The sequence below is a fragment of the Vombatus ursinus genome, unplaced genomic scaffold (assembly GCF_900497805.2).
Source record: "Vombatus ursinus unplaced genomic scaffold, bare-nosed wombat genome assembly UNPS02014773.1, whole genome shotgun sequence".
NCBI classification, from domain to species: domain Eukaryota; kingdom Metazoa; phylum Chordata; class Mammalia; order Diprotodontia; family Vombatidae; genus Vombatus; species Vombatus ursinus.
Window position 1 is genome coordinate 33,760,891 of NW_020954551.1, and position 27,738 is coordinate 33,788,628.

Here is a 27,738-nt window from a genome sequence, read left to right on the forward strand (position 1 = left end):
AGTTCTTTAACACTCATTCACCGAATGTGTGTTGCCTCACTCAAAGTGAGAACTCAGAAAGACCTTAGCTTAAAAAGGCAAGGTCTCCCACTGCATCCGGGGCCATCTCCACTCATCTTGATCTATATCTGGCCACTGGACCCAGATGGCTCTGGAGGAGAAAGTGAGGCTGGTGATTTTGCACAGCTCTCCCTCACTCAAATCCAATTTAATGAAAGTCATGTCATCATTTCCCTGATGTCATGGTCCTCTTCGAGAATGAAGGACAAACCACACCACACAAAATAGAATGTTTCCCCTTAAAAAAAAAAAAAAAAAAAAAAAAAAAAGGAAAGATAAGAAGCAATTTTTTTTTTTGGCCAAGCATTTAAACAAAACTCTAAATTTTATTTTCAGATCCACATCCTTTCTCCCCCACCTTCATTCCAAATAAGAAAACAAGAAAAACAAAACCTGCTACAAATATGTATATAGCCAAACAAAATAAATTCCTACACTGGCCATGTCCAAAAAGATACATGTATGTCTCAGTCTGCATTCTGAGTCCATTGCTCCCCTGAGTCCAATTGCTCTGGAATTGTGGTTGGTCATTCTGTTGATCAGAGTTCCCAGATCTTTCCAATTTGTTTGTTTTTCAATATTGCTGTTGTTGTATAGATTGTTTCCCTGATTCTGCTCAATTCACTCTGCATTACTTCGTACAAGTCTGGGGTGCTATCTTTGATACCCTTACACCACCTCAACCTAGAGAGTGGTGACAGTGTCACCCCAAACTGGACATAGATAACAAGCCCCAAAGCATCCTATTCCCGTCTCCATCTAGCTACAAAGAAAAAATTTTTATAAATCTGCTTTGCAACACTTGTTTTGTGGGTGGGCTCCCCTTTCCCTCCATCCGTAATGGGATTGCTTAGCTCTACACCCACGTACACATTTGTGCCACCAAGTGAAGGAATTGAAATGGGAAGAGGCTGATCCAGCCCTCTCTTTTTCAAACTCCTCAAATTCCAGAAGCTCTTATTCCAGTGGCACAGGGAGTGGTCCCAATTTGCTGCAGCTGTCGAATTCACAGCCTATGGATCTCTGCCCGCATAGTCACCCAACCCTGTAGATCCACACATAGGCACAAAATTGTCAAGAAAAAGAGACAAAGAAGCAGTAATTTCCATAGGTTACATATTACAAATCTATCCCACCATAGTGGGTTTAATTTATGACAATATGAGGCAATGCTGGAGTGAGGCAAGCATAGGGAAATGCATATTCAGTGTTACAGCGATCATGGGTCCCAGAGGACTATGACTTATAGCATAGGTCACTCTGACCAGGTAAGGGGTTGGCCAGACTCTTTGGGGCAGAGTTAGGGGAAAAGGGAACAAGAAAGCCCACGGCTTCCCCTTCAGTCCACACCCATTGCTTCTGCTGTTCCTCTGACTTTGTGGTATAATAGCAGGAGGGTGGAAAGACTGGATAGACCAGCAGAAATCCTGGTGAAAATACTCCCAGGCAGTCAGGAGCACTCTGAGCTCTCTGCAGTTCAGTGTTTGGCCAGAGGTTTCACTGTAGCATTCTCATAAGGGAAGGGACTATGAGCTTTGTTGGGAGAGGCAGTATGCCCCCCTCCAGGGCCTGTGGCTTCTCTGTGTCTTCAAGGAGGTGTTGCATGAAGCTGGAGGTCCCCAGAAGGACATGACCAGTGGCCTGCATGGTGAAGAGTGCACATCGGAGAGCTTCCCTGAGTAGAGAGGGTAGGGAGGAGGAAGGAGGAAAAGACAAATGTCACTTGAAGGGCAATGCTGGAAGGAGAGCATGTCTGAGAGCTGTTGATGTAGTCCCAGTCTGACATCCCCAAGACTGGACATCTTGAACCGGACACCTTAAACTCAGCATGTCCAAAAACTAAACTCATTATATTTGCCCCCAAACCCGTCCCTTTTCCACACTTCCATATTACCATCAAGGACACTACTACCATCCTCCTAGTGACCAGGCTCAAAACCTAGATGTCGCCCTCAACTCCTTATTCTCTCAGCACCACCAGCCTTCCCCACCACCGTCCAGTGCATTGCCACAACCTGTTGATTCTATTTTCACAGTATCTCTTCTATATGTCTTCTCTCCTCTGACACTGCAACCACCCTGGTATAGTACTTACTGTCTCATACTTAGATTACTACAATAGTCTTCTTGTTGGTCTGCTTGCCAAATGCCTCCCCCCACTCCAGGCCACCCTCCACTCAACTGTCAGACTGATCTTAAAATACAAGTCTGTTGGGGCAGCTAGATGGTGCAGTGGATAGAGAGAGCTCTGGCCTCGGAGTCAGAAGGACCTGAGTGCAAATCCTGCCTCAGTCACTTGACACTCACTAGCTCTGTAACCCTGGAGAAGTCACTTAACCTCGATTGCCTCATCAAAAAGCAAAACACACACACACACACACAAACACACACACACACACATACAAACACACACACACACACACACACACAAGTCTATTTCCCACATATCATTCCCATTCTCTGACCCACCCCACTCCCCACACTCAATAAATTGCAGTGGTTACCTATTACATCCAGGATAAAATACAAAATTTTCTGGCTTTCAAAGCCCTTTGTAAACTGGCCCTGTCCTACCTTTCCAGTTTTACTCCCCTCCACATACTCTGAGATCCAGTGACAATGACTTCCTTGCTCTGTCTTGCATAAGATATTTCATCTCCCAATTCCCTGCATTTTTGCTGGCTATCTCCCATGCCTGGAATGTTCTTCTTCATCTTTGCCTCCTGTATTCCTTCAAGTTTCAGCTGAAATCCCATCTTCTGCAAGAAACCTTGGCATGTCCCCCTTAATGTTAGTGCCTTTCTCTGAGATAACCTCCAATTTCTTTGGTATGTACATGATTGTTTGCATGTCATCTCCCCCCTTAGCATGTAAGCTCCATTAGGACATGAACTGTTTTGCCTTTCTTTGTATCGTCAGCACTTTTGTGTTGCCTGGCACATAGTGAGTACTTAATAAATGTCTGCTGACTGTTTCCAATCTCTACCTGAGCTATATTAAATCTTTTCCTCTCAGTCCTCCCTAAGCCAGGGGCCCTTAACCTGGGATCCATGAATTTGTTTTTAATATTTTAATAACTATTTCAATATGATTGGTTTTCTTTGTAATCCTATATATTTATTTTATTCACTTAAAAACATTATCCTAAGAAAGGGTTGCTAGGCTTCACCAAATGGTCTGTCTCACACACACACACACACATACACACTAAGAATACCTGCCTTGGACGGAGGGAAATCTTCAGGCATTAGTGGGATATTGATATCCTGCTTAAGGTGAGCTTTCATTTTTATCATAGCAAGTTTTGAGTCCAGGCTTTGGGGCCCCAGACTTCAGGCTCATCCTGGTTACTGCCCTTTCAGGCAATATACAATGCACCCTTGGCCTGGGCAGAAAGGAAAACTTTCAAGTGACATTCATCACATTTTGGAATAATTATAAAGATAAGTGACTTCTGCAAAGCTTTCAGAAGTCAAGGAGTCAGCTGGGCTATCATGAAAAGAGGGGAATAAGAAAATCCACAGTTTTTGAAGTAGGCTATGCCCAGGCCTATACACAAGGGAGGAAGTAGGGTTGAGGGAGCTGCTAGGATTTCAAGGAGCAAGTTCTCAGGCTGTGGAGCAGAAAGAAGTAAAAGCCACTGGGAGTTAGGGGATGCTGATGGACAGGAGCCCGGCTCCTGTGTAGGCAGCTAACGATTTTTGTTTCATGCATAACTGAAGACTTTGTCCTGGTGCTGAGGTTTCTAGTAATCCCCTGGAAATAGAAGGCTGCCCCACGGAGAAGGGGGCCTGATGCCTCCTCGTATTGGATGGTTCTCTACTGTATGTTCATGAAAGCATCATTTCCATGGGGGAAAGGAAAACAAGGGAAGTTCACGCAAGTGAACCAGAGTCACTAACATGTATCCTTGTTCTAGATGTAACACTTGTATGTGTATGAATGAAATAAACCCGTTCTTTTGTAATCCCTCTGCTGGTACTAGATCATTTGTGTCAGTCAAATGGCCAGGCTTAGGACAACTTCCAGCTTTCCATTCAGTCATGCACCTTGGCCTGTTCCTGCCCTTCCTCAGGTCACTCAGAAATCTGTCATGATAAAGACCTCTTAGGTTTGGAGAGACTCCTCACGGTCAGCCTCCCCCTTTCATTTTATCTACTTAATTCCTTCTGTTTAAGGCTCAGCTCAAATGCCACCTTATCTAGGGGAACCTTCTTCCATCTTCCCAGCTCATAGGGAGCTCTCCCTCTACCATCTAAGGCAAAGGTGTCAAACATGTAACCAGCTGGCCAACACTTCAGGTTACACAACCAGATTAAAATGTTTGGGAAGTATTTAACAGAACAAATAAAAACACAATGCAACAATTGACATTACATTTTAAAACTAAGTCAATATGCTGCCTACAAGGATCCTTCTCTATGGATCAGCAGTGGTCCCTGTTTCTATTTGAGTTGGACACCACTAATCTAAGGCACTTTTGGCCTTAATCGCCCACGTGGCCTGTACTTATACTCAAGCAGAGAAAATTAACATCTTGTCTCTTCAACTAGAATGTAAAACTCTTTCAAACATTTTATTAAATATCTATTGAGTGTAAGACACTAGGGATACAGAGACAAATTAGCCTCTAACTTCAAGGAAGTTATAGTAATGCCCTATTGATTAGTTTTACTAGGTGGCTACAACATAACATCATCACTATTATTATTATCATCATCATTGACATCATCATCAAAATAGCTAGTGCATATATAATACTTTAAGATTTGTAAAGCACTTTACATATATTATGGTCCTAACTGTCTATGAGGTAGGTGTTGTTATTACCCTATTTTACAGATGTGAAAACTGAAGCTAAGAAGTTGAGTGACTTTCTGACTCCTAGTGCAGCGCTCTAGTCACTGTACCACTTAGCTGCCTACATGTATACAGAAAGGAAAATGCGAAGTAGTATCAGGAAGGAGCAGCTAGGTGGTATAGTGGATAGAGTGCTGGGTCTGGAATCAGGAAGACTCATCTTCCTAAGTTCAAATCTGGTCTCAGACACTTACTAGCTGTGTGACCTTGGGCAAGTCACTTAATCCTGTTTGCCTTACAAAAATCCTATTTGTTTACAGTTTCATCATCTGTAAAATGAGTTGGAGAAGGAACTGGCAACCCACTCTAGTATCTTTGCCAAGAATACCCCAAATGAGATCATAAAGAGTTAGACCCTACAGAAATGACTGAACAACAACAACAATCAGGAAGGAGAGATAACTGGGGTGGAAAGAAATCAGGAAGGACCTCATACAAAAGTTACCACCTGAGACAAGCCTTAAAGGAAGCAAGGTATTCTAAGGAGATGGTGAAGAAGGCATGCGCACACCTGTGCCAAGGTGGGAGCTATGATGCCATGTTTGAGGAATAACCAGGCAGCCAGTTTGGCTGGACAGCTAGGTCAGGGACCATATCTTATGCTTTTGTATCTCAACATCTAGGATAGTACTGTGTTCATGTTAGCTGTGCAAATACTTGTTGAGCTAAATTAGAACAGAGTTTTGAAGTGGATGAATGTGCTGGTAAGCTGAGGTGCCTTCCCCAAAACTACTCACTTCATGATGCGCTTGGCCCCATAGCAGTGCAGATCACAGGACAGTGTATAGTTGCCATACAGTGTTGCTTTCACATTCACACAGCCAATGAAGTCATCTGGCCTTGCTTTGTATAAGTCAAAGGTCACAGAGGCCACATCCATCCTCTTAGAGGGCTTTTGAGAGAGTGAGAGCTCATATCCAGACCCCTAAAATGAGCATTATAAAAGGTCACGGAGGTAGGCTGGTTAGTTAGGACATGGATAAGAGCAGTTAGCAGATAGCTTCTGCCACCACTAGAGTTTTATCTTCTCTTTCCCCTTGTGTCCCCCTGCCTTGGTTTACCTGGTGGGGTGCTGGTCGCCATTTCTGCCCCTTCTCTAGGACCATGAGAACTGTGTCTTCATTTAGTGTCTGGAAATACTCCTCTGTTTCTATGATAGTACCGTCTTCTTCCAGAACCAGGGAGAAGGAGTCTACCACTGACAGAGCTTCTTGTACCTAGGGAAAGAGAGACATAACTATGACCAGACCTTTCTCCTCTTCTTTTCCCCTGCTTCTCTTCCCATCCTCAACTCAAGATATCAACTAGATAGTCAGTTCAACAGAAGTGCCAAGTGCTGGGGGTATAAAGATGAAAAGTGTCAATTCCTAAATGGTCTCTAAGATGTTTCTTAGAGCTCTAAAGCTTTCCATCAGCTAGGTGGCACAGTGGATAGAGCACTGGGGCTGGAGTCAGGAAGACCTGAGTCCATATCTGGCCTCAGACTATGTGATTACTAGCTATGCCATTACTAGCTATGTGATTGTGGGCAAGTCAATTAACCACAGTTTACCTCAGTTTCCTCATTTGTAAAATGTCGATAATAATAGCACCTACTTCTCAAGGCTGTTGTGAGGATCAAATGAGATAATATTTGTAAAGTATTTAGTTTGTCAGAGAATAGGCACTATGTGTTAGTGCTTGCTGTTATTATCATCTATAAACTATATAGTTAGATGTCCAGAAAAAGCAAAATAAACAGTTGACTGTGGGCTGGTATGAGACATGAAACTACTATGTTATAGAAAAAGTATTGAAATTAGTACATCATAGAAAACTGTATTGCCCATAATACTGTTTGCTGTCTAAGGCTTCAAAGAATCACACATAAAGCCCCTCCCCCACCCAAAGCAATATTTTAGAAAGTTTGAAATCCTACCTAGGTTTTAATATAATTTTGTAGTCAAGAGAGGAGGAGTTCTTAACTTTAAAAATACTAACTAGGATATACTTTCCATGTCTATTCACGCTATTTTTAAAAAATGCAAATGTATAGGGGCAGCTAGGTGGTGCAGTGGATAGAGCACCAGCCCCGAAGTCAGGAGGACCTGAGTTCAAATCTGACATCAGACCAAACACTTGACACTTACTAGCTGTGTGACCCTGGGCAAATCACTTAACTCCAATTGCCTTAAAAAAAGAGAGAGAGAGAAAAGGAGCTTAACTCTTAATTGACTTCACTAAATTTGGCTGTCTGGGGGTGGGGGGGAAGGATAGATAATTATTTTCCCTTGTCCTCTCCCTTTAAGAGGACAGTAAGAAGCATAATTATTGGCCTTATTCATCTTACTTTTAATTATATCTAGATTTTACAGAATGAGGATGAAGGAGGATATATAAGAATAATTATATGTAAGAATATATAAGAAGAAAGGGAAAAAGGATTAGTGTGGCTAGAGGGTTCCCTTTGGGGAAAAGCCATAAAATATAGTAATAAGTGAAAAGCCATAAAACTTAAACTCTGTGAAAGGTGGAAGACAGGACATGGTGACCTTTTTAACTTAGATATTGAATCATAACTTAGACAGTAACTCATAACTTAAGACACTATGACCTATGAAAGTCATAACAAGAATATTGTAACTAATACATGACCGATACATGATCAATACACAAACTTATGTTTGGGCCTAACATTGGCTTAATGCCCAAGCTCATTACTTATCAGAAAACCAAAAATATCCACCAACCAGTAGTGATGCACTCTCTAGCTCCTCCGCCTTTTGATTGTTTTCTATAATTACTATGGGGATTTTTGGAGTTCTTTAGCAGGCATACACTGAACTGTCTGACTGCTGCCCTATACTGAAGATCGCCCCTGTTTTCTAAGTACTCATAATGATTGATTAAATTACTACCCATACTCAATCTGGAACTCCTTGGCCTCTTCCTTTCGTATCAAAAGAACACCCCACGGTTATGGGAGAGGTACAGGGTTCCCCAGCCAGGGGAATTCTGAACCCTTCGGTGGAATTTGTCATTTCTTCTTCAAAGCCAAGAGGCAATGTAATATACTGCAAAGAGAGTTGATTTTAGAGTCAGCAACTGGGTTCGAATCTTACTTTGACTTAGGATCATGAATCTACAGCTGAAGAGACCTTAGGGTATCTAGTCCAACTTCAGCAACTGAGGTTGTGTGGTTTATCCAAAACCAGACGGAGTTAAAAAGTCATTTCCTTCTCTGTGCCTCAGTTTCCTCCACTAGGAAGTGAGCAGCTTGGACTAGATGACTTTTAAGATTTCTTTCCAGCTTTATGCTGATAATCCTTTTCTTTTCTTTTTTTTTGAAATGAGGCAATTGGGGTTAAGTGACTTGCCTGGAGTCACACAGCTAGTGAGTATTATGTGTCCAAGGCTGGATTTGAACTCAGGTCCTCCTGACTCCAGGGCTGGTGCTCTATCCACTGCACCACCTAGCTGCCCCTCAATAATCCTTTTCTAATAAGGATATTCAGGCCTCAGTTCTTCCCGGTCCTGGAATTCTATCCCTCTACAGGATGGATATTAAGTGGAAATTAAGGCAGTTGACATCTCTAAAATGCAAAAAATCACAAGGATCCAAGGAGAAGACAACCATGATACAACCAAGGTTTACACAAAGTACCATTCTTTGGGGAAGTTAAAATGTCCCCCCTCCTTAGTCCTGGCCAGTTGGCTGGAAACTGTCTCCTTGAGGATAAGGTTATAGAGCTAGAAGAGACTTTGGATATAGTCCAATTTTATCCCCATTTTACAGGTGAGGACATGAAAAGTACACAGAGTTTGAGCTACCTGCCCAGATTCACAAATGGTGACTACAACAAAGTTGGGACCAGAACTTGTCCCTGGACGCCTAGTCTAAAATATTCTTAGGGGGCAGCTAGGTGGTGCAGTGGATAGAGCACTAGTCCTGGAGTCAAGAGGACCTGAGTTCAAATCTAGCCTCAGACACATTACACTTACTAGATGTGTGACCCTGGGCAAGTCACTTAACCCCATTGCCTAACCAAAAAAAAAAAGAAAAGAAAAGAAAAAAGAAAAAAAGAAAGTAAAATATTCTTAGTATTTATTCCATGTAACTTTCTTTCACCATTAGAAAACTAGACTAATATAATTACCTCATGGGGTCTACCATTAGTCCAGAAGTATTCCAAGGACCAGTAATGTATATAGAGTTTAGGACATTGTCCATACTATTAGATGTCATTATTGACAAATTTCAAAAGTTTGCCCAACCTCACTAGCCTTTTAAGGGTCAAAAGCAGGAGTTCTTCACATGGGATTTAATTTAAAAAAAAATTTTTTTAATTTTCCTGATAACTGTATTTCGAGTATAACTATATACTCAATTTCCCTTACAATTGTATATTTATGCATTTAAGAACATTATTCTGAGGAATCCATAGGCTTCACTAGACTGCCAAAGGAGTCTATGACACAAAAAAGTTAAGAACCCCTAGTCTAAAGGGGATCCCCAAGGTTTTTCCTCACACCAAACTTTGACCAAAGGGTTTGACCTGTGGTTGTAGAAGGGACTTAGTCACATGTCAGCAATAGTTTGCCTAAAAACTTAATATAAAACAGAACTAAAAATCAGGAGACTGGATTCTAGTCTCATCTCTGTCACTAATTCAATTCAAACATTTAAGCATCTACCAAGTTTAAGGCAGTGGTGGATCTAATAAAGACAAGAACAATCTCTCCAAGACTTATCAAATGATGCAAGAAAATATGCACATGACAATAATGGGGGGAAAAAATAAAAGAAAAATATCAGCCCTGAAATTATGATGACTAAGCTAGTTCGAGAGAAGAGTTGAAAAATGCACCTCTTTCTCTTCTTTGGAGGTTGAAAGGGAAAGGGGTATTATGTGTATAGAATATTGTACATATTGTAAAATACCCGATATGTTTGTTGGTTTTGCTGAATTATTGCTTCCCCTTCCCTTTCTAATCTCTCTTACAAGGGATAAGATCCACAAAGAGAAGGATAAATGTCAAAGTGAAAGCGTTATAAAAACAAAGAGCTATCAATCAAAATAAGATTTTTTTGAAGTCCCTGCCCTCAAGGAGCTTTTGTTTTCCTCCGAAGGCTATAACATATTGACAAACAAATACAAGGAAAACTGAGAAGGGAAAGTACCCTAGAGGGATGACATGAGAGAGCCTGGCAAAGTAGCCTTTAATTCAGACAGGTCTCTTACCTTCTATGGGGCTGTTTGGCTTTTTTTTTTGTTGTTGTTGTTGTTTGTTTGTTTTTGTTTTGTTTGTTTGCTTTTTATCTGAGAAATACAGAGATTGGTTTAAAAGTGAGCCACTTAAGGTTCCTTCCAGTTCTGAAAGAGATCGCTAAAGATCTTAATCCACCTTTAGCTGGAGGTGGGTTGGGTTTCCAGTAGGCATGGACCACTCTTGTCTTGTGTACACACTTGTACTCATGACTAGCCTCACTAAGACAATGTTTTAAATACAGAAGCTAATTAGTTGCAACTACCAAGATTGTCTATCTAACACAGTCCCTCACCTTGTGGCTGAGGTCTAAGAGACTACCAGCCATGATCCCTTTCCGAACACTCCGATCAGCATTGCTCACGCGGTAGGGTAGGGCTTTGGTCACGTAACTCGTTTCAGCCAACAGCTGCTGTTTTACCACAGAGGTATTTACTGCTACCCAACTGGAAAACCAGATAGGACAGTAAGAATGGGTCCTCTTTATAACTCCCAACTTCTTCACTTAACTTCTCCCACCTTCTAACCATTTCCCCTCTCTTCCCAGCCAAATGATCCCTCCCTTCCTTCTGAAGTCTATTCCAGACTTATTTCGGGAAGACTTCCATGGTGAACTTCAACTTGCTTGGATCACAACATAAATAAACTGCCAGAGGGCAAGCAAGATCTACTTACTGTGTGCCTTCTTGTGGGCAGGGAATTGATTTGGTAAACTTGAATAGGGAGAAGCCTCACCTGGAAAGAGACTTGGGAGAAAGAAGGCTGAGGGACTTCATTGCATATTCCATCCTGGTCAGCTGTACTGGTTGAGACCTATAAAGGAAACAATGACCACTCATTCCAACCAAGTCACACTTCTCTTCCTCCCAACCTCTCCCCAGCAGAGGAAGCTCTAGGACTTGTTTTCCTCATGGCGTTACAGCAACAAAACCAATGAGAAGCAATCTACTACCATCCAGACCCCTTTACCACCTCCCTTCCTTAGCCTGACATCCCTACAACTGGGTTCACAGCTTAGCTGCTTGACTAGCAATAACTGCTTCCAAGTCAGGAAATAAATTTCCTAATTTAGACATCTGGTCTAGACATCCAGACCCTCCCAGGTCTCAAGCCTATGCTTGGTTCAGTCTTCCCTTAGTAGGGGTCCTTAGGTCTACTCCATTTCTGACCATCGCTCCCCCAGATACTCACTGCATGTCTGCCCGTCCCCCTGCTGTGTTCAAACTGCCCAGGAGATCCAGGATTAGAGCTAAAGAGACACAACATAACTGAACTCTGTTCCAGGGGGCAGAGTCCCCAGCCAACTAAACGCTGCTTACGTAAGAGCTTGGGAGTCTTTCACTGAGGTGAGGAAGGCCCCACTCTCCCACAGCCTTTTCATCTACCTGGCTATCAGACAGCACTGTACTCAAGAAATTTACTGCAATCACATTTCTTTTGATTTCCCACTGAGGGAATCTATCTCCACCCCAAATTGCTCTATAGCCAATTCTAGGAGAAAGTTCAAGGCTTCTACTAATACTTAGGAAACTTAAGTTCTGACACTAGATCAGCCTAGACGCTTTACTCGTTCTTTTACCCTCCCTAAACCAGCACTATCCACACACCCATGACCCTACCTAGGAATTGTTTTCTTTCTTTCTTTCTTTCTTTCTTTAAAAAAAATTTTTTTTTCTAGGAATTGTTTTCTGCCTCAGCAGGACACCCTTCAGACAACCAGCCCCAACAGTCAGGGTCCCTCCATACCCCTGACATCATCAAGAGCCTCACCAACTTTCCACCCTTACAACAGTCCCCCTCCCCCCCTCAAAAAAACACCTTCTACCACCTCTGCCCAATTAGGAGCAGCTTCTTCTATTCTCATGTCTCACTAAAAGCCTTCTATCTCTAGGGCATTACTTGCCTGCTTGCTCTCCTGACCCAAGAGCTGACCAGAAGCAATCTTAAGTTCAGTTCCCTTTCTCCCCCTCTCTCTAATTTATTTCTGACTCATAGTAGAGCCCCTCCTCCTGGGTTATCAACTCCAACCAGAGGAAAGGCATGTAAAGAGTCATGGCTTGAGCTGAACCTTATACTTTGTGACCTCCAGCTGTCCTTACTCTGAGAAACAGATCCCCTTTGTGGAAGGAAAGCATGGAAAGTGTAGAGAGGTGGAGAGAAGGGAAGAGTGAACTGAAGGTCAAGGTTGAGATCATAGCATCTTGCCCTTTCCTCCAAAGATCTAGGAAGTCTGCTAGACTTGTGCAGGAACTAACTCCAGGGCATCAGGTTGGCCATTAATTCAATAGGTATTTATTGTGCATCTGCTATAGGAACACCAAAGGGCTAGACAGTACAGCGGATATAAAGATATATCCCATGTGTACACAAATGACAGCAATACAAGGAAGTAACTGATAAGTGTCATATGGGTGCTATTAAAAAAATTAAAAAGCAGGTTCAACTCATATTTTGCTTCTGTTTTCTCTAGCAAGAAGAATGATTTGGAGGTTAGGAAGGATAGAAAAGAAACGACTAATAGGGGGTTCAAACCCATGATAAATAGGGAGGTAATAAGAGAGTACCTAGCTGTCCTCAAATAATTCAAGACATCAGGTTTGAATGAACTAGATCCCAGGTACAGAAAAAAACTGTTTCTATTATCTGAATGATAAAGTTTCTAAGCAGCTGTGAATGTATGTTAAAGAGTAAGGGGTGGGGATTGTTGAAAGATTAGAGAAAGGCAAATGTCCTAATTTTCAGAAAAGGACAGAGAGTAGAGTTTACAAACCATAGACCGGAGATTCCTGGCAAAATTCTAGGATGGATTACTGAAGGGATGTGAATACCAAGAAAGTTTCATTTAAAAAAAAAAGTCATATCAAACTAACCTTTTCTGACAGGGATATTTAGTGGGTAGACCAAAGTGATGCTCTATTGAGTTTATTGGATTTTTAGATTGCATTTGCTAAAATGGAGACTTTTGTGAGCTAGACAACACAGAACAGTTAGGAGGATTCAGAACTGGTTGGGTGACCTCGCCCAAAGAGTAGTCATTAATAGCTTCATGTTAACTTGGAGGGAGTTTTCTAGTGAAATGTCTCAGGGATTAGTCCTTGGATCTGTACTGTTTTAATCTTCTTATCAATGACTGGAATGAAGTCATAGATGACATGCTTATCAGATCTGCAGATGACTCAAAGCTAACATGCTTGATGGTAGTTAGGATCTAAAAAGATCTCAACAGCCTAAAACATTGGATCAAATACAGTAAGATGAAATTTAATGGGGAGAAATGTGAAGATCATCATCTAAATTTAAAACTTAATTTCCAAAATAAAAAATAAGAAAGATACGGATAGATAATAGTTCTTGTAAAAAAGATCTGGAGATTTAAAAAAGAGAGAGTTGGTACAGAACGATATAGGAAAGTTTCAGTGGATCTGATGAGGCAAGTAAGAACCAGAAGCAAAGGGAAATGTTATATCAGGGTTTGATAAAACCATGAACATAAATTACTGGTGGAAGGGCTTTCTTTTTGATAGGAACTGCTGGGAAAGCTGAAAAACTATTTGGCAGAAATTAAATTTATACCAGCAACTTATACTATATATCACAAGAAACTCTAAACAGATACTTGACCAAAATATAAGACATTACACCATATAAAAATAAACAATGAGGTACCTATCATAATTCTGACTGGAGGAAGATTTTTATTGGGTTTTTAAAAAATAAATCTTTGTTCATATATTTTTATTTTAGATCACTAAAATTTCTCCCAGTATCCCTTCTCCTTCCTTTTACCAGAGTCATACCATATAACAAGGAATATTTTTTGTTTGTTTGCTTTTTTAGGCAATTGGGGTTAAGTGACTTGCCCAGGGTCACACAGATAGTGTCAAGTGTTTGGTCTGTCAGATTTGAACTCAGGTCCTCCTGACTTCAGGGCTGGTGCTCTATCCACTGCACCACCTAGCTGCCCCAACAAGGAATATTTTTAAAGAAACAAAGGAAGAGGAGAAAAATCCAGCAAAACCAATAAAAATATGGAAGAAGTCTGAAAATACATGCAATGTTCCACACTCTTGGGCCTCCCTCATGTGCAAAGCAGTGGGGAGGCAGTTTCTTTTCATATTTCTTTGGGGCCACTTTTTTTCTTTCTAATATTGTAACACTAAGTTTTTATCATTTTGTGATGATTTTTCTTTCCATTTACATTTTTGTTGTAGTCACTGTGTATATTGTTTTCTTTGCTCTGTTTACTTTATTTTGCATCTGTTCACATTAAGTCTTTCCATGCTTCTTTGTAGTCACCACATTCATCATTCTGTTACACCACAGTCATATTACATTACACTGTACCATAAATTCATTTAACCATTCCATTATCTGTGGACATCTATTTTGTTTTCAATTCTTTGCTAATGCAAGAAGTGCTACTACAAATATTTTGGTGAATGTGGGAATTTTCTTCTTAGTAGTGATCCTCTTGGGTCATATGCTAGGTCATGGAATCTCTAAGTCAAAGGGTATGGATATTATAGACACTTTACATGAATGATTAAAATTGCTTTGCAAAGTGGTTATACTGATTTACAGCTCCACCAACAATGCACTAGTGTGGCTATCTTCCCACAACCCCTCCAATATTTATTATTTCATCTTTTGTCATCTGTACCAATTTACTGGCTGTGAATTAAACCTTAGCGTTGTTTTATTTTGTATTTGTCTACTTGGTAGTTACTTGGATTATTTTTTCATGTGGTTGCTAATAGTTTCTAATTCCTCTTTTGGAAATTATTCGTTCATCTACTTTGACCACTTATCTATTAGAGAATGATTTGCATACATATATGCATTAGTTAGTTGTTTATGTATCAAACCCTTATCAGAGAAATTTGATACAAAGATTTTTCCCTTATCTTTTTCTAGATGCATTATTTTTGCTTGAACAAATCCTTTTTTAATTTGTTATTTAAAAAAAACTACTTATTTTATCTTTTGGAATTGCCTCTATCCCTTGTTTGGTTAACCAAACATCTCCTAACTGTAGTAGTAAAAGATGTATGACCTGCTTCTTTGGTAATTTTTTAATGATAGGATCTTTAATATTAAAATCATGAATCCATTTTGAATTTTGTGGAATATGTTACAAGGTGATGGTCTAAGCCTGGTTTCTGCCAGACTGTTTTCCAGTTTTCCCAGCAATTTAATCAAATAGGGAATCCTTTCCTAAGTAATTTATGTTTTTGCATTTATGGATATTGGGTTTTGAGTTCCACTCTTTCTGGTTTTCCCTTGTTTAGTCTGTTACATTGATCCACCTCTATTTTTCAAACATTGCTAAATGCTGTCAATGGCTACAGTTTTATAATCTAGTTTGAGGTGTAGAAATACTATTTTCCCTTCTGCCTTTTAAAAATTTTTTCTCTTGATATTCTTGATCTTTTGTTATTTTTCTTTTTGTTGTTGAGTCCTATAAGGCATGCCTTTGATACTTTGATATACCAGTAAAATTGTAACTTAATCTAGGCAGTATCATCATTTTTATTACATTTACACAGCCCTACCATGAGTTCCTCCAGTTATTTAAGTTGTTCTTTATTTCTTTAAAGATCACTTTGTAATTGAATCTATACAAGCATCTTGTGTGCTTTGATAGATTGATTCCTCAAATATTTTATGCAGTTTTTAGTTATTTTGAGTGAGGGGCAGGATTTCTTCAACAAACAAAAGACAAAGACAATCACAAAGGACAAAACTGATATCCTTTGTTACCCAAAATGAAAAAGCATGGAAAAAAAAAATCAATGCAATTAAAATAAGAAGCAAAAATATCAAGTGCAGGGGGTGGGGGTAGGGGAAACTTTGCATCAAATATCAATGCTAAAAGTCTGCCATAAAAAATTAAAAGAGTCAATGTAAATATTTTTATACATGTAATCTGAGTCCTAATGCCCGTTGGTATGGGATTCTCCCCTTATTGGCGGGGAGCAATGTCCCATGCCTGTGTGAGGGGCAAGGCAGAGTTGACAAGAGGAGAGGTCCACTCTTTTCAAGTTTCTTGAGCCCTGTCAATTTCTTTGGGCTCTTCAGTCTCTGGGCTTCTAGTACTTCTGACTTCCAGCTTTGCAACAGAAGATACATAATGTCAATCCCACTTCAGGTTGCCAAAAGGAAAAGACTCTGGGATGAAGCTATTATGAGAGGAGCTAGCAGTCCCCATCATGTCCTATTCCCAGCCTGTTATGCTAGAGACTTTGAAGGAGCCTCCCCTTCGGTGAGATATAGAACTCTCTGATGAGATACATTGCCTCATTTACTTTGTATTGTCTGGGATATATTCTCCTATGTATACTTCGTCTGATTATTATTTTTTTCTATTGACTTGGATAAATGGGTTTCATTGCTAATTTCTATGTGGATTCATTGTGGAACTGGTATTTGGTGGGAAGGGAGTCAAGCCTTGGATATAAAGTTTGTGGTCCTCTTTCCTTAATAAGAAATTGTGATCAAAAGTTTAGCTAGACAGCCATATCTCCTCAACTAATAATATTCAAGAGAGCAGATTGGCATAATTTGAGTCTAGTATCCCGTCTCTCTGAGGAAAGCAGAGCAGAGTGGCCAAGCTTCTGTCCCCAGTCTCCCGTTTTTCCTCCTGGCAGGAAACAAAGCATCCCTTGGAGAAAGGTAGAGGAAGAAGAGGCTAGAGATATGTATTCTGCCTCCTTTTGAGACACTCGACAACACCTGAATTCTGCATGTAGGGGACAGTTCTTGCTATATACACATGTAACATTTGCTGTTTCTTTTTATTTCTTTTGGGATATTGGCCTAGTAGTGGTATAGTTGGATCAAAGAATATGTAGTTCAGTTACTTTCTAGGCAAATTGCTTTCCAGAATGTCTGGACCAATTTCACAGCTCCATTCACAGTGCACTAGGGTGCCTTTCCCCTACAACCCCTCCAACACCTATCATTTCCTACCCTTAAAAAAAAAATCTTTGCAAGTTCGATTGGTGGAATCTCAAAGTTGCTTTAATTTGCATTTCTCTAATTATTAGTGAATTAGAGTTTTTCCCCAACGATTGTTGACAGCTTGAATTTCTTCCTTTAAAACTGATTGTCCATATCCTTTCACAATTTATCTATTAGAGAATGGCTTTTAATCTTATAAATTTGAGTCAGTTGCTTTTACAGCTTGGAAATGAGACATTTATCAGAGAAACTTATTGCAAAGATTTTCCCCCAGTTATTTGTTTCCCTTTTAATTTTTACTACATTAGATTGGTTTGTGCAAAATTGTTATAATTTTACCTAATCAACATTGTGATCTTCTCTGTCACCTGTTGAAATATATACTCTTCCCTTATCCATACATTCAAATGGTAATTTCTTCCTTGCTCCTCCATTTTGTTTATGATACGACATTTAATCTCTAGCTAGGTCTTGTATCCTTTCAGAGCTTATCTTGGTGTATTGTGTGAAGTATTGATCTCAGCCTACTTACTGCTAGACTGCTATCTAGTTTTTCCAGCTGCTTTTTTGTTAAATATGAGTCCTTCCTCGAGTAACTAGGATATTTGGGTTTATCAAACACTATGCTACTGAGATTGTTGCCTTCTGCATATTGTGTATATAATCTGTTCCCCTGATAGACCTCTTTCTTTTTTAACCAGTACCAAATCATTTTAACTATTACTGCTTTGTTGTACAGTTGGAGACCTGATACTGATAGACCCTCTTTCTTCTCATTTTTTTTTTCATTATTGCCCTTGAGATTTTTTTTATTTTTTCTTCCTCCATATGAACTTCATTTTTTCCCCAGACTATATAAAATATTCTTTTGGGAGTTTGGCACAGCACTGGTTAAGTAAATTGTAGACATTATTGTCATTTTTATTATATTCATTTGACACACCTATGAACAACGAATGTTTCTCCACTTATTTAGGTGTTTTATTTCTGCAAAGAGTATTTAATAATTAAATTCATATAGTCCCAGGATGAATCTTGGTAGTTATTTTCCCAAGTATTTTATAGCTTCTATGGTTATTTTTAATGGAATTTCTCTTTCTAGCTCATCTTGTGGGGTTTGTTGGTTATATATAAAAATGCTTATTATTTTGTGGATTTGTCCTATATTGTATAACTTTGTTGAAGTGATTAATTATTTCAGTTAACTCCTAGTTGACCAAGGTTCTCCAGGTACACCATATCATCTGCAAAATGTGATAATTTTATTTTCTCTTTGTTTTTGCTTATTCCCTCAATTTCTTTGTCTTATCACTGTAATTAGCTTTTCTAGCACTATGTTTTCTAGCACTATCAGTGATAATGGACATCTTTCCTTTGCCCCTATTTTATTGGAAAAGCGTCTAAATTTCTTTATATTACATATAGTGTTTGCTCTTAAGTTTTGATAAATACTATTTGCTATATTAAAAGAAGTCCATTCATTCCTATAATTTCTAGAGTTTTTAATAGAAATGAGTATTAGATTTTCTAAAAAGTCTTTTCAGTATCTTATAATATAATCATGGGGGAAAAATCTTTGTGTCAAATTTCTCTTGGGGCAGCTAGGTGGCATAGTGGATAGAGCAACAGCCCTAGAGTCAGGAGGACCTGAGTTCAAATCCAGCCTCAGATACCTGACACTGACTAGCTATGTGACCCTGTGCAAGTCACTTAACGCCATTGCCTAGCTGCCCCCCACCCCCAATTTATCTGATAAGGGTTTGTTATCCATGATATATTAACAATGAGAACAGAAATAAATAAAGACAAAAGCCATTCCCCGGTAGATTAGTGGTCTGAGGATATGAACTAGCAGTTCTCAAAAGAATTGTAAACTAATAAACATAAAAATACTCTAAATCATTAATAATAAGAAAAACTCAAATCAAAACAATCTGGCATTTTTATCTCACTTCCAGCAAATTAGCAAAGATGAGAAAAGATTAGAATGGTCAATAATGAAGAGGTTAGAGAAAAATATACACACTAATACATTTTTGGTGGAGTGGTGAATTAGTTCAAGCATTCTGGAAAGGGATTTGAAATTAATTATGCAAATAAAGTGGCTAAAATATCCATACCCTTTGACCTAGAGATTCCACTGCTAATGTGGAAGCATATTAAGAATGCTTTATTTATATCTAATTTTCTTTAAAAAGTCTTTTCTAAAATGCTTGGAAAATCCCATCGGAAAGACAGATAGAAGACAAAAAGGCTTTTCTTAGGGAAATGGATTAAGGGTGATATTTAACTATTTTTCTACAATTAATAATTCTTGTTTTTTTACATCATTTCTTCCCCACCCATTAGGAACTAATTATGAAATATTCACCTTTCTCTATTGAGAAATGATTAAACTATGTATGGAAGGGAGGAGATACCTTTGTTTACTCCTGGAGTGAGGGAGTGGTCCAGAAGGGAATGAGATAGCAGCGGCTTGGTTACTCAACTATTTTGGACTAGTAACCCAAGTAGCATTTTTACATATTGTGGTCTTTTCCTTGTTCAAGATTTCTGTAATTTTTTTTAACATTCTTATTTACTATTTTTTAAACATTCCTTTCTTTTTAAATTCTGAGTTCCAAATTCTCTCTCTCCTTCCCACCTCCTCCCCAACCCACTGAGAAGGCAAGCAATATGGTATCAATTTTACATGTGAAATCATGCAAAAGATATTTCCATATGTGCCATATTTTTTTAAAGCAAGAAAAAAGAGAAAGTAAGGAAATTACACTTCAATTTGCACTCAGAGTTTATCAGTTCTCTCTCTGGAGGTGCATAGCATTTTTCATCATGAGTCTTTTGGAATTGTCTTGAATCATTGTATTGATCAGAGTAGCCAAGTTTTTCATAGTTGATCATCATTATAACATTGCTATTACTGTTCACAATGATCTCCCTGTCCTTTTCATTTCACTTTGCATCAGTCTTACCATGTTTTTCTGAAACCACCTCCCTTGTCATTTCTTATAGCACAATAGTATTCCATCATAATCATGTTACAACTTGTTCAGTCACCCCTCAATTGATGAGCATCCCCTTGATTTCTAATTCTTTGCCACCACAAAAAAAGGCCGCCATAAATATTTTTGTTCAAATAAGTTCTTTTTCTTTTTGCTTTGATCTCTTTGAGATACAGACCTAGGAGTGGTATCGCTGGGCCAAATTACTCTCCAGAAAGGTTGTAGCTGTTCACTGCTCCACCAGTAGTTCATTAGTGTACAAATTTCCCCCTCATATCCTCCAGCATTTGTCATTTCTGATAGGTGAGCTGATATCACAGAATTATTTTTAATTCAATCATTAATCAATAGTGCTTTAGAGCATTTTTTCATATGACTATGGATAGTTTTGATTTTTTCTAAAAACTGCCTATTTATATAATTTGGCCATCTATCAATTGGGGAATGGCTCTTATTTTGATAAATTTTACTCAGTTCTATACTCAGTATATATTTGAGAAATTAGGCCTTTCTCAGAGAAACTTGTTCTAAAATTTTTTTATATTCCTTCATTGTTTATGGTACCTTTTGCATAGTACAGTTTCCTTGATTATCTTTTTAAATTAGGTCTTTTTTTCCTTTTGCTTTGTCTGAGATCATAATAGCTACTCTTGCCTTTTTTCTTTGGATGAAGCATATTAGATTCTGCCCCAGCCCTTTATTTTAATTCTGTGTGTGTCTTTCTGTTTTAAGTGAGTCCCTTGTAAACAATATATTGTCAATTCTGGTTTCTAATCCATTCTGCTATCTGCTTCCATTTTGTCAGTGAGTTAATCCTATTCACATTCACAGTAATGATTTCTAATTGTGTATTTCCCTCCAACTGATTTTCTTTTGTTTCTCTCTCTCTCTCTCTCTCTCTCTCTCTTTTCCCTCCTCAAAATTCTATTTTGCTTCTAACCACTGTCTTTCTTAATCCACAGTCCCTTTTATCATTCCCTCTCCCCACCCCCTTTCTCTCATCCCTTTCCCCTCCTGTTTCCCTATTGGATAAATTATATTTCCATACACAACTGAGTGTGTGTATATATATTAATGTTCTTTCCTCTTTGAACCAATTATGATGAGAGTGAGGTGTAAGCATTGCCCACCACCCCCTCCCACATTCTCCTTTATTGTAAAAGCTCTTCCTTCTGCACCTCTTTTATGTGAGAAAAATTTCCCCATCCCACCTCTCCCTTCCCTTTTCCCAGTGCATCCCTTTTTCTCGCCCCTTCTTTTTTTTTTTAAGAGATCATTCTAACATAATCAACCCATACCCATGCTCTCTGTCTATATAAACTCCTTTTAACTGCCCTAATAATGATAAAATTCTTAGGAGTTACATGTATCATCTCATTTGGAAATGTAAACAGTTTAACTCTATTGAGTGCCTTATAATTATTCTTTCATGTTTGCCTTTTTAAGCTTCTATTGAATCGTGTTTGAATGTCATATTTTCTATTTAGCTCTGGTATTTTCTTCAGGAATGTTTGAAAGTCTTCTGTTTCATTGAATATTCATTTTTCCCCCTGAAAGGTTACACTCAATTTTGCTGGGTAGGTGATTCTTGGTTGTAATCCTAGCTCCTTTGCCTTCTGGAATATCATTTTTAAGGAGTTCTTCTCTTCAGTGGATTTTTGTGCCTCTTTTAACAAACTGCTAATTCTCTTTTCATAATTTTCTTGCCTCATTCTCATTTCTTTTCCCAATTTTTCCTCTTCCACTCTTATCTCTTTCTTTACTTTTTCCAGGAATTCTTGTTGGGTTTGGGTCCAATTAGCATTATTTTCTGAGGCTTTTTTCATATTGTTGTCTTCTCCTAAGTTTATGTCCTAGTCTTCCCTGCCACCATAGTAACTTTTTATGGTCAAATTTTGTTGTTGTTGTTGTTTGCTTATTTTTCCAGCCTATTTTTTGAACTTTGAACTTTATGTTAAAGTTGGGCCCTGCTCACCTAAGGCTAAGGAGGCACTGTCCCAAGCTTCAGGCTTTTTTGTGTCGCTGTTTTCAGAGCTAGTTCTGGAGGTCTGCAAGTTTGGGGTGCTCCTTTGTGACCATGCTCCTCTCCACCCTGGAACTGTGATCCATAACTGTGTAAGGGCAATAGAGTTACTAATTAGTTCCAGCTGTACCCAGTGCCAGCAAAGTGTCTCCTGTAATCTCTTTCTGACCAGTTGTCTGACCCTGTTACTGTCTTTGGCTAAGAGTTCCCGAAGCTGCTACAGCTGCGGCTACTGTGGCTGGTGTTGCTGCCATAGCATGTTTGAGCTCCAGACAGGCTTCCAACCCACAGCCCCAGAACTTTTAAGTTTTCTTAGGCTGGAAAATTGTCTCACTCTAACTTTTTGTTGGTCCTGCCACTCCAAAATTTGATTTGAAGCATTATTTTAAAGTTGTTTGGAGGGTAATATTGGGAGAGTTCAGCTGAGTGACTAATCTGCCATCTTCTATAAATGTTATTTCTGTTTATTTTGGGACAAAAAGTTATATTGGAGGGCTTGGAGTATTATGCCAATTTTGATGTCTCTCCAAGCTAGAAATAGATTGGATAATGATAAATTAAATAAAATTTTTCTGGAATACTTGAGTCCTTTAAGAACAGAGTGTAGTATTAGTAATAATATTTTTTTCTTCAACGCTAGATGTAGACCCCAAGGATGTCAGTTCTTATACTGAATTCTACTTGAAGAGGAAAGCCAGCAAATTCTTTGGACGTTGCAGATCTAATGGGAATGGAATTGTTTCTTCAGCAGCTTCAAAGTATGTTTGTCTTCTGAGGAAAGTCTAAACCACAGAGTGTGGTTGACGGACTGGGTGGGAACGAAGGACTCACCAAAATGTCAGAGGGTTGTGCAAACAGGCAATCCCAAGTTTAATTCCTTTCCAACCAGAGAATGATGTGCTAGTTGAGTGTTTCATGTTTTCAGTATTCTTTCTGGGTTTCTGTGTGTCCTTTGCACTTTCTGCATTTTTCATGGGGTAAAACAGAATTCCATATACCCCAAATGCATTTAGTACAATTAGTACTTATACAGGAACAAAGACTAGCATTGGGGGGATCGGCAAAGGCTTCCTGTAGAAGGTGAGATTTTAGCTGAAGGATGCTAGGAGAGCCAGAAGGCGAGTTAAAGATGGAAAGAATTCAAGTCTTGGGGGATAGCCAGTGAAAGTGGAATTGGGAGATAGAGTGCCTTGCTCGAGGAACAGCAAGGAGGCCAATACCTCTGGGTAGAAGAGTATATGGAGGGGGCTGGGGGCAGAGCAAAAGGTAGATGGGCAGCAGATTGTGAAGGGCTTTGAATATCAAACTGACATATGACGAGCGCACCAAGGAGGAAGACCAGGACTGTCTGGTGACTTACAAGAACTAAGGATTGCTGGAGAAGTTTGTTCCATAGAAGAAAAGAGAGCATAGGGATGTGATAACTGTCCTGGGGAGGAAGGACAACTTGTTCGCATTTTTCTTGGACTAGGAGACTAGAACAAGGAGCAGTGGGCGGAAGTTGTAAAGGCGCAGATTTGTCTTGAGAAAAGAAAAACTTCCTAACAATTTCAGCTTTCTAAAATGTTTCAGGAAGGTATCGATCTTCTCTTCACTAGAGGTCTTCAAGCAGAGTCTGAGGAACTCCTTGTAGGGGTTGTTACTTAGATAAAAGTCGGATTTGATAGTCTCCAAGGTCCCTTTCAACCCTGAAAGTCCATAGTTCTAGCATCGGAATTTATACACAAATTTGAACTAGAAGGGTGGCCATCAACCCCACCCCACCCCCTTCATTTTACAGATGAAGAAATGAAGACTGAAAAGGATGAAGCAGTTTGCACAGCATCACATTGCTCCTAAATGGTAGAGACAAAATTTGAATTCAGGCCTCCCTAACTCTATCCACCAAACCACCTAACTAGCTTAGTTAGAAAGGGGGAAGGCATTTGACAGCAGCAGAGATGTCAGAGCTCTACCCCAGCCGTCCCCTCTGAGGAGACAAAGATCTGGTCCATGGCTCACAATGCGATGCCCTAGGCTCCCATCTATTGGGTTCACTCTTGGGCTCCTTTCACAATAATCTCTTTAGTTCATGCCCACATCCAGAGTTAAGCTGAAGGATTTTAGGATCTGACTCATGTCTAGGTCTTCCCTCAAAAAGGAAAAAAACCAAAACAAAACCAAACACAGATCCTCAGCTCTCACAAGTCAGCCAGGTGGCGTGGTGGAAAGAGGGCTAGGCTAGTCAGGAAGATGAGTTCAAATCCAGCCTCAGACAGTTATTAGCTGTGTGACTCTGGGCAAGTCACTTAACCTCTAGCTGCCTCAGTTTCCTCAACTGTAAAATGAGGATAACAGCACCTACTTCACAGGTTTATTGTGAGAATCAAATGAAATAATATTTTAAAATACTTAGTGTCTGGCATATAAATACATAGTGTCTGGCATTAATAAATACTCCTCTTCCCTTCCCATGTACTTAGGCTAACAAGTCATAGAATGTAAGCCAGGTTTTATTTACCTCAACAGAAAAATCTAAGGACTGATATCCAAGCCTGTGAATATTCAAGGCCATTCTTCTCCTCTGATGATCCCTTCACCAAGGAACTTTATACAACACAATTCACAGTACGTGTGAAAGGGCCGAGGGAGGATATGAGACAAGTAAATCCACGTTACTCTTCTTATTGAATTATGAGAATATGCAGGCTTCTCTCCAGGGAATGAATTCTCATCCTGGCTCTGTTTTTCATTCCTTGGTGAGTAGAGTAGGTCTGTTTCCTGCTTATTGGTAGAATATAAACTTGCCTTATCCTGGGTACTTTTTGCCTTGTTGATATGGCCCTTTGTTCTAGCATTTGTTATGAAATTTTGGCAGCAATTTGTGCCAGATTTATGTATGCAGCTCTGGCATGTCTGCTGTTTTCCTTATAGAAGGTGATACCTCTCTTCCCCTTTTGTGAGGATGAGTGCCCTTAGTCTCCTCTTAAAAAATTGATATTCTTTTCTGTAAACATCACTATCACTTCCAAATGACTTCCCTCAGTACCCTCATAAGACCCTCCATTGTAACAAATAAGCACAGTCAAACAAAAAAAAGAAGAAAAATGTGATGACTGAAAATGTATGCCTCATTCTGTACCTCTTTGCATGCTTCACCATCAAATCATTACTAGTTTTTCTTTAAAAGCACAGCTCAAGGATCAACTTAAGTTCATGTATGTTGTCAATGTGGTGTCAAATTGTAGATCTATATTACTGCCAAAATGTTATCATAAACGCTAGAACAAAGTGCTACATCATCAGGGCAAAGAGAAGCTGGAGTAAGCAAGGTTACATTTTGTCAAAGATTTCAACTTGTCCAAGGAATTTCACATCTTGTTTAAGAGACAGAGAGATGAGCAAACTGGATTCATTTGGGGACATGCCTGGATACCTTTGATACTTTGTCTCATCGTTCAAAAAGTTTGCAGTCCCTGCGACTTACACCGGGACACCATATTCCTTTGAACACAGTAGGTTCTCTTATACCAGCAACAGTGAAGGGCTATCTGGGTGACACCTTCACTGCAACAGTCTCACCAACAGCAAGCTCTCTTTGCCGAGAGGAGCCCATGATTTCTGAATCTCAATCTTATGCAAGACCTTAAGGCATTGGCTTGGACTGACCATTTCTTCTCCTCTCCCTTCCCAAATACAGGAAAGTACACATATGTTCCTTCAAAACTTGGCCCCAAGGGCCAAGCACCCAGCAGGGCTTATTATCCTGCAGACTCAACAGACATTATATCTGGGGCTTCTGAAAAATAAAAGGCCTTATGGTGTATTTCCTAGACAAGGCTGCCCTTTTTGTTTGTTTGAATTTACCTATCACATTACTGACACCATGGTGGTGAAGAATGAGGATTCAGCATTAATCCCTGCTTCATTTTCATTCAGCAAATATTTATTAAGTAATTATAATGTGCAAGGCACTTACTAGACTGGAATAAGAAGATAAAAAGATAAAAAAGAAATTGTCTCTGTCCTCAAGGATCTGGCATTCTTTTTTTTTTTTGGAGCTTAAATTCTAATTATACAGATAAGTAAATGCAAAGTAATTGGGGGGTTGTATTTGTAGTTGTATAATGGAGTTATTGGGGAGCCCCAATAACTGGGAGGAATGAAGGAAAACCTTGTGTAAGAGGTGGCACCTGAGCTCAGACTTAAAGAAAGCTAGGGATTCCAAGAGATGGAGGTGAGGAGGGAGAGGAGAGGAGGTGAGGCATGGAGGAAAGCCTGTGTAAAGAGGAGAAATAGAAGGTAATGTAGGAGAAGTATGAAAGAGGCCAATTTAACTGAAACCTAAAATGGGTGAGGAGGAGTCACACAAATGAGGGGAAAAGATAATTACAGGAAAGATAAATTAGATCCAGATTGTAAGGGCATTGAATGACAGACAGAGACAAACATTTCATCCTAGTAGGAAGCTGCTAATCTCTATGACTAGGGGAAGTAGTTTCTCGAGTGATATAGTCATTTCTGTGCTTCAGTAATATCAATTTGGCAGCAATATGGACGAAGGGTTGAACAGGAGAGAGATGATGCAGAGACCGATTGAGAGACTATAGAAATAGTCCAGACAAGAGTTCCTAAACTAGTGTGGTGGGTAAGTAAGTGAGGAGGAAGACATACCTGAAATACTGTGGAGACTAACTTGAAAAAGTTGTCAACTGATGGGATGTGAAGGGTTAGAGAGAACAGTGGAGGCTTTAAACAGAAATAAGAAAGTTTGGAGAAAGGGTAGGTTTATAGGAGAAAGCTGATGAGTTTGGTTTTGGAGATGAGGTCTGGGCATGTAAATCTGAGAGTCATAGACATAAAGAAACCATAGTCATAATTGAAACCATGTGAACTGATGAGTTCACTAAATGAAAGACTATAGAGAAGAGAAGAGGGTCTGAGAGTGAGTTCTGGGCTATACTTTTGATAGGGAACAGAACATGGAATCATCATTTAGCTGTTTAAGTGATTTTCCAAATGAGGAAACTGAGGCAAACAGAGGTTAAGTGACTTGCCTAGGGTCATACAACTGAGGCTGGATTTGAACTTAGGTCTTCCTGACACCTAGTGCTCTATTTACTGTGCCACCTCACTGCCTATGTGTGTGTATACACATATATAGTATTACAGTCATACATTTTATATAAACTTTATGTATTAACCAAGAAAGCCATCCCCTCAACCTCCTTCAGAGAGTGGCTATTCATATCTGTCATTCAAATCAGCTGCATTTTTTCTGGAAACAGGGCTATAGCCATCCTCTTCCATGTGGTAGAGATTGACCACATTTCCTGAGAAGGCATCTTGACAGGTGGTCTAGTAGATGGCTCTCTGGGCCAGGTCATAAGCATCTTCTACTTCTAGGTAAAATGAATAGCCCTGGTTCATAACCCCAAAGACATAGACAGAACCAACCACAGAGAAAGTAACTCCAGAAATATAGTTCCCCTTACTATCCATATAGTACAAGCCAAGCCTTCATTCATCCTAACCACAAATCATGGTGCCCATGGACAGCCCATGCCTTTAATCTGATGTTGTTTTTTGTCCTTTGTTTTTTTGTAG

The 27,738-nt window shown here is 39.4% G+C and overlaps 1 protein-coding gene across 2 annotated transcripts in view; it reads right to left on the reverse strand.

The window, feature by feature from the left end:
* Positions 1-485: 485 nt before the first annotated feature.
* Positions 486-27,738, reverse strand: part of CIDEC (cell death inducing DFFA like effector c) — a 46,890-nt gene continuing 19,637 nt past the window's right edge. Inside the window, exons 1-6 of one of the 2 annotated variants that reach the window (XM_027863768.1) lie at positions 11,359-11,410; positions 10,903-10,980; positions 10,463-10,613; positions 5,982-6,137; positions 5,658-5,845; positions 486-1,735 (exon numbers count right to left, since the gene is read on the reverse strand). In XM_027863768.1, coding sequence (XP_027719569.1) covers positions 1,558-1,735; positions 5,658-5,845; positions 5,982-6,137; positions 10,463-10,613; positions 10,903-10,980; positions 11,359-11,363 — 756 coding nt within the window. In that variant the 5' untranslated portion in view covers positions 11,364-11,410 and the 3' untranslated portion in view covers positions 486-1,557. Of the gene's footprint in view, positions 1,736-5,657; positions 5,846-5,981; positions 6,138-10,462; positions 10,614-10,902; positions 10,981-11,358; positions 11,411-27,738 lie in introns of those variants that run through there. The other variant, XM_027863767.1, reaches the window with a different exon arrangement.